This window comes from Protobothrops mucrosquamatus, unplaced genomic scaffold, assembly GCF_001527695.2.
Source record: "Protobothrops mucrosquamatus isolate PMUCROS unplaced genomic scaffold, P.Mucros_1.0 scaffold491, whole genome shotgun sequence".
Classification (NCBI taxonomy): Eukaryota; Metazoa; Chordata; class Lepidosauria; order Squamata; family Viperidae; genus Protobothrops; species Protobothrops mucrosquamatus.
Window position 1 is genome coordinate 61146 of NW_015386809.1, and position 16659 is coordinate 77804.

At 35.1% G+C, this 16659-nt stretch overlaps 1 protein-coding gene across 1 annotated transcript in view; it reads right to left on the bottom strand.

The window, feature by feature from the left end:
* Positions 1-2606: 2606 nt before the first annotated feature.
* The window catches only part of SPIRE1 (spire type actin nucleation factor 1), a 28324-nt gene continuing 14271 nt past the window's right edge, over positions 2607-16659 (bottom strand). Inside the window, exons 10-14 of the mRNA XM_029284286.1 lie at positions 9001-9138; positions 8300-8370; positions 7359-7386; positions 6784-6920; positions 2607-3995 (exon numbers count right to left, since the gene is read on the bottom strand). Coding sequence (XP_029140119.1) covers positions 3737-3995; positions 6784-6920; positions 7359-7386; positions 8300-8370; positions 9001-9138 — 633 coding nt within the window. The 3' untranslated portion in view covers positions 2607-3736. The remainder of the gene's footprint in view (positions 3996-6783; positions 6921-7358; positions 7387-8299; positions 8371-9000; positions 9139-16659) is intronic.

A 16659-nucleotide genomic window follows, 5' to 3' on the forward strand; every position in this document is an offset into this window, starting at 1 on the left:
GGAAGAATTGACCTTGGAAACAGAAAAGGGAAATCATAGGATTGCAAATAACATAGGATTGCAAATAACAGAAATATGTAACTTTCAAATAAGTTTTAGCAAGTTCATTTAACTTTGACACACATCATGTGATGATCAGATGTGCTTTCAGAATCAGTACAGTAATCCAAGTCTTTTTTTTTCCCCTCCTGGGGTGTACTTTTCTTTTGAAAGCATGCAATCATGGAATGTTTGGCTTGTGGAATAGCTTTGTCATATTCTCAAACCAATTAGGCACACAACATTTGTGCAAAGCATTAAAAAACAATCACTTCACAAAGTGGGCCAGTACAAGCTAAATAACCTTCTGTATTGAAGCTGCTGGGTTCTCCGTAAGGCTCAGGACAAACATTTTGAAAACTTTCTTATGCAGAGACCTACCGTGAAAGCCTTCAAAGCAGCCAAACTGCTGAAAGAATCTGTGCTTTGGCAAAGGATTAACTTGGGTTTACATTACAAAACAATTTAAGGTAGAGAAGAGAGGCTCAGTTTAGTAAAATTCCAGTCAGATGACCATATTCCTACGAATGGATTTGTTTTTTAATTTATGGGACCTTACACTGGAGCTGATTTTGAATTACATAGCAGATGCTGATAAGCAATCTCTGAGGGATAATTATAAATAGATATAAGCCCAGCAATAAAGAAAAATGGAGAAGGGAAGTAACAGATTTTAATTTGTACAATTTCTTCTTCAGTAGGCTTTGCCTTCACAGAAATAAGCTATTTAAATCAGTTCTGACATTTATATTGTGAATGTAAGCATCATATGACGGGTGGTAACGGATCAGAAAAATGGAAAATGTTACAACGGTCTATTCATTTTTCAGTTTGAAGTATGGAATTTTGAAGTAAACAATTTTTTTTAGTACAAATTAGTAAAACATTATCTATATATGACTGCTGACTACAGATAGACCTCAAGTTACAACCATTCATTTTAGGACTCTTCAAAGAGACTGAAAAAAGTGACTTATGACTGGATCCTTTCCCTTTTGACTGCCTCAGCATCCCCATGGTCATGTGACCAAAGACACCTGGCAGCCAGTATGACTTTAACGATGGTTGCAATGTTCTGGGATCACAAGATCACCATTTGTGACCTGCCCAGCTGGCTTCCAACAAGCAAAGTCAATGGGGGAAACTGGATTTGCTTAAAGCTGCATGATTCCCTTAACAACTGGAGCAAAAAAGATTGTAAAATTGGGTGTAACTCACTTAACAACCTCCTTGCTTAGCAATGGAAATTCCGATCCCAATTTTGGTCATAAGTCGAGGACTACCTGCATTTCTCTTATGCAGCCCAATACAAAATCTTTAATTCATTCATTTTATTAGAATATCAAATATATCTAGGCAACTATCCAACTATTGTCCTAACAATTTCAGGTGAATCTCATATACCAGAAGTTTGTTTATTTTGCTAGGAAATAAATTTATATATTTATATAATAGTTAATTTTTTTGTGTTCTCCTTGGCCCCACATAAACACACAAAAAATGTGAAAACCATAGAAAATCTTTGCCAATAAAGAGGATTTAATAAAATCCTGTAGTATTTTATTAAATTTGATTAATGTATTCTAGCCTACATTTGAAAAGATGGTTTCTATCAAAAAATTAACCTATTTTTATTGTGTAATGAGAACTACGTGATACAATTAGAAGAATAGTAGATCAGCTGCACTGGAAGTGAATGTACAACATGGAAAGATTCTGGTAACTCAGGGTAATAAGGACTACCAGCTTGATGATAGAACAATACTTTGCTTTCATATTATATGTGTGTACATTTTAAGTTAAAGAGAGCAAAGAACCTAAGATAAATTGCTGATTAACAGAAATGATCACTAATTACCTTGGAGCTTGTCAGTAATCACTCATGTTGCCACGACTTCTAAAATATAGTTTTCAATAAATTTCAAATATCTATCATCTTGTAGGATCATTAAATCTTTCAAGATTTCTTGTATTATACATGAGATTTTAGTTATTTAATTTTCTAGAATTATTCCTAATATATTTAATATTAGAGTTTTTGGGATATTGCATAATCATGCTTCTTTCCTGGAAAGATTGCTGACTTTTATTTTTATTGTTACTTTTTTATATAGTTAGTTCATCACAAGATGCTTGTCATCTACAATTTGTTGTGATAGTTTCTATGGGAGCCCAATATTCACCCCCAAAATAGATTAATTCGTGATCCTTGGATATTAAATTTAACACTCATCATTTCAGTTAGGTAGTGTTAACAGTAAATTGTCTGGGATATTTAAGGAACAATCAAATCAAAATATTAAAAGTCAGGGATTAAGATGGTAGAATAAATTTTGATAGTATATTTCATAAATAAATGTTGGTAATTGGTTGGTAAACTTTTGCCTATTTCGGAAGTGAACTGAGGTGTCACTCATTCCCTTTACAACATAAAAATGAAAATGCAACCTTTTTGCCATCATATTTCATATTTTGATTCTAAAGATAAACTAGGTCATTAAAACATAGCAGAGTAATTGTTTCTATCCACAGATGATCTGCAAACAGTTTAAATGAGTGCTATATATATAAAAATAATCCAATTCCATACTAAGCGCCAGTCTTGTTTAAAAAATCTGATATAAAACAGTGCAAAAATGTGATGTTCAGTAGTATTTTAACTTGAAAACATTCAGTGTTTCTCCAACCTTTTGAAAACAAGGAAACAAAAACACTTCTTAATCCGAGACACATTGTCCCAAATTTTTTCAGGAAAAAAATCTTTACAGCCAAGATACATACCCCTGTAAAAATGGGATTAATAATAGACATGCTCCCATATTCTTGGTTACAGCAGTACTTATGTATTGCTCTATAAAACAAATATACATTATTTATCTTACTTTCTCAGGATTATTTCCCAGAGAACACTAGTTTACAAAAGTTCATTCATATTAAAAACTAAACTTATATTGCATTCTGCATCTATAAAGGGTTTTGTTTTGTTTATTTATAAAAGCTACAGGTAACACTACCACTGATATTCAGAGTACATTCCAAATAGGAGAAAAAATATTATTTTGAACACACTAATTTTATTATAGTATAGCAGAAGCTGCAGGAAAATAATTACCCATTCAGGCTTCCAGCTTATTCAGTATTTTATACTAAGACTGAGACGGTATGGATTGATCAACCATTTCCAGCATATTAACAAATCCTTCTTAATCTTGTACTATAAGATATCAAGTTCTGTACAATAGGGGACTAGGTATGTCAAGTAACAAAATATGACTAATATTTAATTGGTAGCAAATGCCAATATGGTTTACAAATGTACTACTAACAGCATAATCTAGTTTTTCTTTAGTTCTATCTACATATATATATATACATACATACATAGACACTCATCTTAAAAATAATTAAGAGATAAATAGGGAAAAATACAAGTAAAGACTTTCTTTGTACACTGAACATATACAAGTAGACAACAATCTAATATAGTTGCTTTCTCCAGTAAAACAAATGTATTCGCTGGCCTGGTGGGTAGGACAATTTCTGATTTTTTTTGTAAATTATATAAAGCAGGGAAACCAATAAGCTAATAAAAATATAAATGATCAAGTAAAACAAAGGAAAGAATGATGCTCTGGTTTTGATGAGTTTTCTCAGTATCTCATGAAGAGTAAATACTGTAAAGAGAAAGGCACAAGACTCAGATTTCATTGATAGTCCTCTCAGAAGGACAGTATTCTGAAGTGCCTGGAGATGACATGTAGAATGACTGTGTTTTCCTTTTTAATCTGGCTCGTTTGTTAGCCAGAGAGAGGCTGCGACGGCTTGAATTAATGATTTCCGAAATGAACTTCTTACAGTCCACACACACTTCCATGGTGCTCCAGTCCTCCATGAGTTCTTTTGGAAAAAATGCTTCTTCGCTTGACTTATCTACAGACTTTGACTTTGAGGACAACCTAAAAGTAAAGGAACAATTCTGATCTCGTTAGTACCACTCATCTTTCCAATTGTTCTAAAGAGTTTCAGAAACCTTTTCACGTTTTCCCAGTTCTTAACATCTGGCGTATAGAGAAAGAAGGAACTACACAAATCACCTGAATTTCTTATGCTCATTTTATTAATTTATTTGTTTTTGCCTTCGAGTCAGTGTCGACTCCTGGCAACTCCCTGGACAATTCCCTGCAGTTTTCTTGGCACCATTTTTGGGAAGTTTGTCACTGCTTCCTTCTCAGAACTAAGAGAAAGTGACTGTCCCAAGGTCAACCAACATAAAAATAACCAATTTTATATAATCAGAACATTTAATCCTCCGGAAAAAAAAATGCAGGCAAGAAAAGAAAGACTAACACATGAATTATAATAGAAGGCAAGAATGGCTAAGGTATTCCAGTAAATATATTCAAGAAAGGAAAAATGCAAATTTAATGAAAATAGGATGCAGCTGTGGAATATAAATTAAGCAATTGCTCTATACCAGGGGTGTTAAACTGCCGGCCCACGGGCTGGATGCATCAAGCAGAAGCCGCACCCACCCCAGCCCCGGCAAGGGGAAAAAAGTTGTGATACGTCATGTCATGTCACGACATAGTGAGTTTGACACCCCTGCTCTATACTTTTGTTCCTAGTTATTACAGTTTACCAAACAGAATTTGGAGTTTTTAAATCTCATGGAGTCTTAAATACAGAGTATTTTCTTAAATCATGCTATGTAGGAAAAATATATTTTCTTTCTTTGTACTAAAACATGAAATTACATTTAAAACAGGCTGAAAGAACTACAAAAGATTACTTTCTTAATTTAACCGGAGAGTTCTCAGAGCCACATCATGCTCACCTATATGGAAAGTAGAAAACCAATCAAGGAAGGGATATTTTTGAGTTTATTAAAAAGAGTGTCAAAAGTACAGATATCTGCCTAGTAGAAATAAGTATATGCTCAATGCAATGAGCTCATGGCACTCAGGAAGCAAGTGTGTTTCAAGACAAAGATGGCTGAAGTGGAGATGCTTGGATAGCTACAATGTGTGAGGTCAAATTATCCTGAGATATGGTAGCATTGCCCCACTCCTAGAAAAATCCTCTTGCCACTTGGAGACTGATAGTCTTAGGCAAGGAGGACATAATTTCAGGAATAAGGCAGATGTTCCTACTGAAGAAAACAATCCTTGGGTGAGAGACCCATTTCCTCCCTAGGAAGATTCCTATAGGTGTCATGCAGATGGTTTCTGACAGGTATGTGAAAGGACAGATTGGAGAGGATGTAACTAAGAGATAAGAGAGCTTGTTGGTAGCTCATGAACAGCATGGTGTCTAGATGACAAGAAACAATTCAAAATATCCCAACAAACTCTGTCTTAATGATCTCACTAATGAGGCTTGGAAACTCCTATAGTTTCCAAAATTGTGCATTTAGTCTTAATACTAGTATTAAAGACACTTTATTTAAGCTTCCCTGAGCTTGCCCAGTTGTGTGAGCTTGACATATAAATCACATCATGACTTGCCTATTTGTTACAAAGGCATCTAGGCATCATGAGTTATCTAGATGTAAATGACTAGATCAGTGGTGGTGAACCTATGGCACGGGTGCCAGAGGTGGCACTTGGAGCCCTCTCTGTGGGCACATGTGTCATTGCCCCAGCCTTGCCTCCCCCTGTGACCCCCTTCTCTCCAGCAGCCCCCCTGAAGGAGAGTCGCCCCTGAGCGTGGCCCACGCGGAGCAGCGCAGCCAAAGACATGGCAGCCAGGCAGCGTAAACAAGACGCTTCCCTCATACTCCATCATGCACAGTTGATGCTGCAGGGTGCAGGCAGAGGGCGTGACTACTATAGCGCTACTCAGCTGCCTGGGTGATCTGCGGCGGGCCCTGGAGTCGGTGAGTGGCCCTGCGGGTAGGTGGGGTGGGGAATGGGGGGTGGGGGAGTGGGGGCGGGCCAGTTTTTGGGCACTCGGTCTCTAAAAGGTTCGCCATCACTGGACTAGATAGTGCGGGGAAGAAATAATGGTCATTGTATGTGTTGGCACCAATAATATAAGGAAATATAGTGTAATAGTCTTAAATTTAGATTGCTAATAACAGACTGTAATCCAGGACTATTATACTAGTGTTTTCAGATACAAGACCAGCATAGCTCAGGAGTCTTAATGTATATGAGATGATGGTGTCAGGCACAGGGGTTTATACAAGTCAAAAAGGGTTATATATGCACAAAAACTTCCCAAGAAGGATGCCTTGGTTGTCTGCCTTCTTCACAGAACGTTATGCTGTGCTTCACAAAACATTCCTCTGGAAGGTGTTAACAGGAATGGGAAGGGAAGGGAAGAGATCTCCTAGGAGTTTGTTAAAATATTACTTTATTTTAAGATAGGGAAAACATTTAGACCGTAACCTATAGAATTCTTTCTCAGCCTTTAGAAATAACTATTCTCTGGGTCATGTGACTGGGCCGAAGTTAGAGGGGGAGGGACTTAGAATTGAAGTGTTGGGAACATTTCAAGTGATTGACCAATTGCCTCTTCCATACTGGGAAGAGAAATTCTAAGGTTTGAATTTATCTGGAATCTTTCTCCATAGTCTCTGGTTGAACCCAGCCATTTTGAACTCAGTATTTCTAGCTTCTCCACCTCTAACTTGAGTAAGTTGCATTAATATTATTAATTTGGAAAGATGAAAGGGGAGAAAGAAGAAAGAAATGAATCTCTGTCTGTCTTTCTCCCCCCTTATTAATTATAAGCATAACTTACCTTGGTATGCCCTTCAGTGACCTGTGATGGCTGATGGGATTTTTTTCAGACTTCATAAAGCTTTCTCCTTTCTGTAAAGCAGAAGGTCCCAGGGTAAAAATTGGAAGGGTGGAATATGGCTTTGATGGTAGGCGCATCTGTCATAAAGCAAGGGAACAATGGTGAGATATAATTGCCCTGAGATTGTAAATGCCACACTATTTATAGCACCCTACTCCAATATATTCTCAATAATACTGTATTTTTATGAATCTTAGTAAAATGCTAAGATAACAAAGCTTTCATCTATCTTGTAGGTATAATATTCAGAGAGCAAGTGCAGACTCTCATATTCACAACTAGTCATTAAAGTTCATTGCATGACATTTGCCCACTAACAATATCTCATTCAAAAAAACTCTTATGTTTCTTAGGATAAAATTGGAGAAGGATAAAATTAGAGACGGAATGCTATATATACTATCTTGAATTCCTAAAGAAAAGGTAGAATTTAAAACTAACAGATAAAAATAAAGTATTTAAAGAAACAGAAACAATTTAATAAACAGATTTTAGATTTTTGTTTTTAAACTTACTTTTTTACAGCACTGTGAACATACAGGCCTATAACATAAAAAAAGATTGGCTTTCTTAGTTCAAAGTAAAATTGTCTCTGGGGTCTATATTGCATTTTTCCTTATAAAAATATTTTAATAGTTACATACTATTTTTGAATTTCACTGGTTATTTCATTTTTTCAGCATGAATAAAAAAACACAGAAAAAGCTAGAAGATTGACACTGGGTACAGAAGCTTGTGTGCCTATCTAGATCCATCCCAGCTTCCCACATGGGCTATTAGTTCTCCTGTTCAAACCTAGTCTGCTTCATTAAGGTGATTTAACTTGTAGAAACTCTTTCGAAGTAACGAGGAGAAATCACAAAAGCCAAAATGAGCATGTTTCAAATAGTATAGATTTTGGGTAGCATTTCACAATCCAAAACCAGAAATGGAACGAACAAAAATTTGCTGCAATTCTATTCTCCTAAGAAAATTTAGAAACTGACCAAAGATTTCACTTGAGACTACAGCAGACTCTTATTTCAGAAATGCATGAAGCAAATTTTAAATGTGCCTTATGAAAAATTCAGAGGAGTGTTATTCTTCAGAGCAATATAATAATCCATCTACAGTATACATGCATGCAGTTTGTAAACAAGTTTACAAGACCAAGACCGTTAATCTATTTTCTGAGTAAAGATGTCTTTTGCTATTTACTCTTCTTATTTTATATTAGCTGGCATGAACATCATACGCCATAATCAAACATTGTCAACTATAAAAGTTTCCCACTTATGTCTCTAAAAGTGCAAACCTTTAACCTGTTCAAGTTCTCCTTTATTCTCCAAAAATTATCATTCCTCCTTCCTTTCATATGCAAAACTAATAGTAATAAATTCTTTAAAAATGGTTTAATAAGTACTTCATTTCTATCGTTGTATTATTCAGTAATTTTTAATGACAACCATGTGCTTACCTTTTACAAAACTGACAAGTATAGGACCAAGTGAAGAAAGAAAATCTTCTTGTGCGACAACAAAAACAGAGCTACAAAAATTGGGAATAAGAGAGACTATTATGTCCGTAAACAAACTTCAGCAAATATATATTGCATAATCAAGTAGTTGTACACTTAATCATTTAATTAAATTTATTAAAATAAGTAGATTTCCCAGTTTTTATAAAATACTCATTAAATGTTTCTATAATCCTTTGATAACTGACATATCATCTTCTATATTAAGCATTTTGAGAGCATAATAAAGAAGCATGCTGACAAAAAAGAACTGGATTCAAACGTATGCTCTGTTGAATTCTACTGGTGTTTGAGAAGGTGAAGTTGGTGATTTATGTACTGATTTTTGATCCTTTCCTTTGTGAATCTTGCCCAGTGCTTTATATATAAAGCTACTCTAGAAAGCTGAATGATGTTCAGAGCAAGATAGGATAAAATCTGCAAAAATCACTGTTGTGCCCCCTATTGAACATTTGTTAAAAGAAGGTGCTCTTCTATTTTCAGAAGAATAAGTCTCAATTTACAGACCTAATCTTTTCCTTTTGCGCAAATATTTGAATCCATCTCTGCAAATTTTAACTTCCTGTGTATGATATATATACAGATTTCTTTTCCATACTCCACTATCCATATCTATGGAAAATCAATACAATTAGCTGTACCTTTCCCTTCTTTAGGGCAGTATAGACATCTTTGTATTGTTGATACTTCTCTAGTTCTGCCTTTACCAGCACTTGACGGATATGCATGACTTCTTCCACTGTGAGAGCCAGGCATTCCACCGGGTAGCAAAACTCTTCCTGAAAGCAAAAAAAAAGAGTGTTTTTCAACTGTCTTTCTCAGAGCATTTCCCAGCTATCCATGTAAAGAGCCAGCCACCAGGTTAGTAATTTTAAAAGAAATAGATTTTACCATCAACACTGAAGAACATTTATATCAGACATGTCAAACACAAGGCCCGGGGGCCGGATGCAGCCCACGAAGTGGTTTCATGTGGCCCACAAAGCCATCCTGGAAACAGTGAGGGAACGGCCCCTGCTGCCTTGGCCCTGGCCAGCCGGGAGCCAATGTACAATTTTGTGGTGGCCATCTATGCTGAAACGCATTCAGTCTTAGCTCCATAAGCCACCCCCTCTGCATGGCCTGTGAGGAGCAGTGAGGCTCCTCCAGTGGACCGTGCCTTGGCGCTTGCCCCGGTCCCACCCCCTTCTGCCAGAGACCCTCAGATCTGTCCCACTCCTGCTCAGGCCCCCACAGGCACCCTTGACGCGAACGATGTACAGCTGGCCACACCCACCCAGTAGGCCACACCCACTCCATCCACACCCACCCAATAGGCTGCACCCCCCCGGCCCCCCGAGGGCAACCGCAATGCTGATGCAGCCCTCAATGAAATTGAGTTTGACACCCCTGATTTATATGATCCACAGGTATCAAAATAGCAAAGACTTCAGATATGCAGGCTAAAAAGATTGTCCCTGAAAAAGACTTTGATGATTATTAAGCCAATCATTATGATAGTGTCTTTGATACCTTAAGATCCCTAGAGAAGCCGAAGAAACAGTAATCCAATCCAGAAATTTTTTTTATTCTGTGGTATATTTTAACTTACAGTAAAATTATATGTATTATTTTCTTTACAGAATATTTAAACAAAATTATATGTATTATTTTCTTTATAGAATAAACAATTATAATTGCAATTTTGTACACCTTATGCTCCTGTTAGTATGAATATCAGTCTATTACAATTTGTGAAAAGTAGTAGTATACAGAAGGTTTTTTTCAGCACTAAAACGCCGTAACAGTTTCATATCTAATTGAATAAATCATCAGAATTGTTGATACCACGGAATAAAAATGCACATCCCAAATTCAGCTCTTTCATAGATTCTTGCCATAGATTTTGTTGAAAGACAGAATTCTTGCTCTAGCTAAATTATATTTTGCAAATAATTTGGTTTGTAAGTTATATAAAATGACATGCTAACCTTATTTTTACTCTGTGAAAGAAAGACTACAAGGTTGGGAGCAAGAGGAAAATAATCAGTAGTCTGCAGATGAATTAGGACATTCATCAAATCTATGTTGCTTATAGCTCTTAGGAAAAATAGTACAAATTCATACTATAAATACAGCATAATATAAAACTCAACTAATTAGACCAACAGATACAGTGCTATTTTAAGTAGTTTATAATTCTGTCTTTCAATTAAGAAAAAAATTACAATGCAGAACTAGTAAAGAGGGCATACCAAAGCCACCATATTTTAAAGAACAGCTGTCTTACCCATCTAAAAATGGACCTCAAATACAAACTTCATCTTGCTCAAGATGGCTTACAAATTGTGCCTTTTCTATCATTAACTTATTCATGCAGAATATGATGTGACTTCAGAGTCAAAATTTAGTGCAGTTTGCTATACTATATTAACCTTAATATTACCCTGGAAAATGCTATTTTCCCCCACCACATGCTAAAAGTGTTCATGTTTTATAGGCGTTTATAACTTTTTATCTTTTGCTGTCAGTTATATTTATCTACTGCTTTTACAGAATTATCTAGCTTATTTTAAAATAGTAATTGCTTTAGTCTTTTAAATTTCCAGTACGAGTGACTGGTCACTGCTCCAAGATTCAAGACATAAAAGGTGATAGATAATATGATATATATGATTACCCAGAAAAAAATCAAGGAATATGATGGCAGGATTCTTTATATTAAATGTTGATACTCAGTAATCCAAAAATGGTTTGCCACTAAAAGATTTGAAGGACTGTTGCCTTTGTATGAAGCAATCCACATCTGAATGCCTTGCTCTATCACTGATACTAAACTACATGTGGCTATTGAAGTGCAGCAGTGGCGTAGCGTGGGTTGTCAGCACCCGGGGCAAGGCAAGTAATTTGCGCCCCCCCCTCCACAGTGGGCGGCGACCCGGCGGCTCGGATCGGATTCGCACAGGCAGGGGCAAAGAGCTGCGAGTGCGAGCGCGCCCCCCCAGATGTTGCGCCCGGTGCGGCCGCCCCCCCCTGCACCCCCCACGCTACGCCTCTGAAGTGCAGATCAATGAAACTTCCTCTCCAAAAAAAAAAGCCATTGTTCTTCTTCCTTGCTCATAAATATTAAACACTGTAGTTATGTTTTTAAATTATTAGTTTAGATTATTAAAGTTTGCCTTTTGCTGCTTGTTTCATAACTTTGTTTAAAACACCAGTGCCCTTTAAGGACTGATTAATTATGCTCAGTCTTTAATTTAGAAAAGGTGTGGGAGGAAGAACTAGTCCCGTATCTATTTCCCAATGGTGTTTCTCCCCAAGCTGCAACATTAAAGAACTTTCATAACTAAGTAGCTATTCCATCAAGTAAATAATGTATTATTGTACTAATGTAAAAAATGGTACCACTGAGAAATTACTAGCTTTTTAATTTATTCATTCATAAAATACCATCAAATTATAAATTCATAGCTTTTTGTCTTAGAAATACTTTTTTTAAATGTGCATCTATAAGGGGCCATATAACATCAGTGTGAAAATGAGAAGTCCTGTTTGGAAATGTTTAGCATAGAAATAGCATGTGAGAGTAAATCTAAGTTGCTGTTCTCTACCAAACTGGTCAACTCAGCTCTTTCTCCTGGCCTTATTATATGTAATAACCTATTAAATATCAATTAATAATTTTTGCTAATACTTATTGCATATTACACTGAAGAACTGAAATGTTTCATGTCATAATGGTAAAACTGTAGCTATGAAATAGGACGTATTATTTTCTAACTGCACTGTACTGCTTTGTGCTTCACTATAATAAACAGTAGAGAATTGTACTATTCTGTTTTTGCTGTCATAAAATCTTTTTTGAAAATATGAAAGAAGAATGATCAAAACGAGAAAAACTGTTTCATCATTTTAGTTTTTACACCTGGCATTACAAAACAAAATCTTTTAGCTGAAACTGATTCATGGAATAATTCAGGTAAAATTTGCTAACAGTAGCATTTAGCATTACCGGTTCCATGATAATTTATTCCACTTTTGTGAAGAATACATGGAATCAAGTGTACAATTCTGAGAGGAAAACTGTTTTTATGTCAATGGAATACAGCAAAATTAGCAAGACATTACAAGTAATCCATTATTGATGGATCAGGAAGTCAGTTATCGGTTTGAATGCTGCTGAATGTTTTAGTAATATCTGACTCTGCATTCTCAGAATATAGCACACAATCCAGGAAAAGCACTTGATAAATATTGTGACATTAAATTAAATTAAATTGTGTCTTTAAATCTTGAAGAAATGTTTCATCATGGTCTTCTCAGTATAGCCTCACCGATTCATTATTTTGAACAGCATGTTACCAAAGTGTTTGTTCTCTTACTGAAAGCCCCGCTATACTTCAAACTTGAGCAGATCTGTTTGCAAAGGGATCCCAACATTCATTCAAAAATAATTGTGCTTGTTGTGTGGATACTGGAGAAAGGAGACAAGTGATAAGGACACTCTTGTTTCAAAACAGGAGTGACTTATATGCCTGGGTGGCTTCATGTATCTATACATGTGTCTACTAAATCCTTCATATAGGAATAATCAATATTTAAACCTTCAATTATCCAGCCATTCTGGCTATACCTTAAAAACATTTTGAAGTACTACTAGAATTTTATGTTAGACATTTTACAATGAAGACTAGTAGAGAGGAATTCCTTAGAAAATTCTCCAACCTCAAAGAATATTAGGATAGTATTGTTGCTAAGCCTTTTCTTCTAAACCAATACTGTATTGTGGATAATAAACAGATCCTTCCTGATACTAAATATTAGCTGAACTAATGTTTCCTTTTCATTGGAGGCAACTCAAGTAGCTGCTAGTAGGATGGATACAGTAGTTTACCAAGCTAAAATCTTCAGACAGCTCTGAATTAATTTAACTACCCAAGACTAATATAGGAATAATTTCTATTAAGTAACACATAATAAATATATTCATAGTTTTCAAGTGAAGACTACAGTGAAATAAAAAACTTTATAATGATAAAACTCAATGCATTTGTTTATTTTTAGTCCAATCCACTGAGAAAAATGCAGTAATGTGTAAAAATGTTCAAAATGTTCAACTATGTTGACATGAACTCATAAATGTTAATTGTAAATGCTAATTTTAGCATCTGTAAATCTTAATTTAGTTAAGCCTTCATTTAACGTTTGGCATATAGATTTAGCTGTATGTAAATACACATTGAAAGATTAATTTATAATGTGAAAACTTGGCCAAAATTGACATGTATGATTTTATGATTTAAAACAGGGGTCCCCAACCACCAGTTCGTGGACTGGTACCAGGCCGCGTCATGCCAGGAACTGGTCCACACAAACAAGAAAAGCCCCAGCCGCAGGATGCAGGCAGCACACAAAACCATGCCCCCTCCGGTCCTTTTGGTGCCCAAAAGGTTGGGGACCTCTGATTTAAAATAGATTCTTAATTTTTCTAAACTATTTCTCTACTATTGATATTTGTTTTAACTTCTAAAAAGTTAAGATCATAAAATGCTGCTAATAAATTTCTGATGTTACATTCTAATTTGATTACCTTTCACAGACAATTTCAACTTCTAGGCAAATTGATCAGTGAATCTATGCATGCACAAAAGAGTTCTGCAGGCACCAAAATCAATTTCAATCAGAATCCAGTGAAATCTTAAAAGGTTAATGTCTTGCCACGGCTTAGGAAACTGTCCCCATTTGATGGGAAGGAAAGATTCCTAGGACAGATTTTACGAAGTTCACAGTAGGAGGCAAACCTTTGAGGCTTTCCACTGGTTAAAAACTCTTTCACACAGATAATACACAGTTCTGGCCATTCCAAACAAAGTTGCTTCAAAAGGATGGGAACTAAGATGAGAAGTTGTATGTATGGTTGAAAAAAGGGTCTTCCTTGGAACCTGAACATTAGATAGGAAGTAGAAAAGGGAAGGCTAAACATAAATAAAATATTTGTCTACCATTTTAGATAAAATAACCCCAGCATAGATATTTCTTTCTTTTTTATTAGGAAGTCAGCTGAATATAACCAGAATTAATGTATGATATAATACAAGCTCCTGCTAATTCTGCTGGAAGAAACCATCACAGGATAAGTTCCCTGCTAATTCTGCTGGAAGAAACCATTCAACTTTCTTTTCAGTGGAAATGAGGATTATTTAAAGGTGGGATTTCTTTCACCAGAAGATAAGCAGTGACAATCCATCAATCCTGAGGGAAGGAATGAAGAAGGAGGATGTTAAATTTAACATAGGATAATGTGACCTTATTTATGCCACTTTCTTTATACTTTGAGAAACTGCAGGCTTAAAATTGTAATATTAATTTTATATCTTTTTTAAAATATAACTTTAATGGTACTGTTAAATGACAGTGAAACAGTTGCTCAATGACAATTCACAAATTGTTATAAAATGATTATAGTTTTTTCTAAAAACAAAAAAATACATGTGAAATTATCAGTTAATTAATTATCAGAAAGCATAAGCTCAACACTATATATTTATTTTTGAACAACATAGTATGATTTTTTTTAATCACCATATTGTATAGCAGGTTCATCCTTGTGAACAAACACAATTACTGGCACAGGACTATATTCTAATTCAGGAATTATCATTGCTTTCTAAAATACAGTATTGCTTTTTTATGTATATTCCAAAGATCCTCCCACACTTTCATATTACAGAATCCTCATTTATATGGATATAAAACTCCATTTAGGAAAAAAGAAGAAAGAAAAAGAAAGAAAGAAATGAAAAGAAAATATTGTTTTGCTTGATAAATGCAATAGCAAAATGAAAAGCTACAGGAAAAGTATTTTATAGATTATATAAACTATAATATGTATTTATTCAAAACCTACTGGCTGTCCCTATATCTGACATATACATATACATACATGCATGCATGCATGTATGTGTATATGTGTACCAGTATGTGTATATATACTGTCAGATATGGGGGGACAGCCAGTATTATACGTATGTATGTATATATGTGTGTATATGTGTGTGTGTATGTATATATGTGTGTATGTGTTTATGTATGTAGAGGGAGGGAGGGAGGGAGGGAGGAAGAGAGAGGAAGGACAGCCTCTGTGTATGTAGATTTTGGTCCCAACTCTAGTTGACTTCTAGAAACTATTTAAGCTGAAACTTTTTTAGTGGATGTTTGGGCTCCAGCACCAGGTTTGCATATTTTTGACTGTTGGTTTTTTTATATTTTCAATTTTATCAATATTATTGTTTTTTACTGTTGTGAAATGCTACAAGTCTTTACAGAATTGTGGCAGGATATAAATGTGCTTCATTGAGGATTCAGTTTCTTCCATATTTGTGGCCCTCATATACATCCAAATGGAAATCTGCTGGGAACTACTAAGAGCTGATAAAACAATGTAACTTCAGATACTAGAAAATTCTCATACTTTCAGGAAATTTTTGATATATGCTGAAATTTCAATCATTTCAGTCATTGCCTCCTTGGAATTTGGGAATTTTGGCAAATCACTATAGGAGTTTGAGTAGGTTCTGCTGCTTTGTGATCATTCATTCTATTTTAAATTTGTTAACACATTATAACTGCCTTGTTTTTAAGGAAACCAATATATAAAATGTTTAAAATAAAGAAATACTTACAAGAAATCTCCTCATTCTCATAAGACCAAACAACAACAGAATTAGGGGGTTTTCCTTTCAGTATAAGATATAAAATATGAGATTATTTCTTATTCAGATACTTCTGTAGTTTTAATTTTTTAATTAACATTGATTACACCCCCCCCATTTGTATGCTATTCCAAGAAACTGATTTAGCAAAGCAAATGCCTTGTGTGATACTGATGCTGTTCTGATTGCTCTTAGGGGCTTATCTTGACCCCCAGTGAGTTCTGATGGATGGCAGTGCCATTCTTTATTGTCTGAATGAAGGATTTTTCTAGCTTGTTCCTCTCAGAACAGATAAGAGGAACAAGTCCAGAATAAATTGTTTCTGAGATCATGCCACACAAACCCTGGGAAAAAGCATCTATAATTTGTTAGCCTGAATTGCTTTTTGACATAATTAGAATAATTAGAATCATTTATATTATCATGTGGCTTATTTTCTAACAAGCCATAATTATGAAAAATTATGAAAACACAGCCAGTTTAAGTTTTTCAATGGATATTATATTCAGAATTCTTGCTCTACTTTTAATCCCAAAGGCTAAAATAAGAATATAATTGTCAAATAGTATAACTTCTGCTAAAACAAACTTTTGACTTTTTCTTGCAATA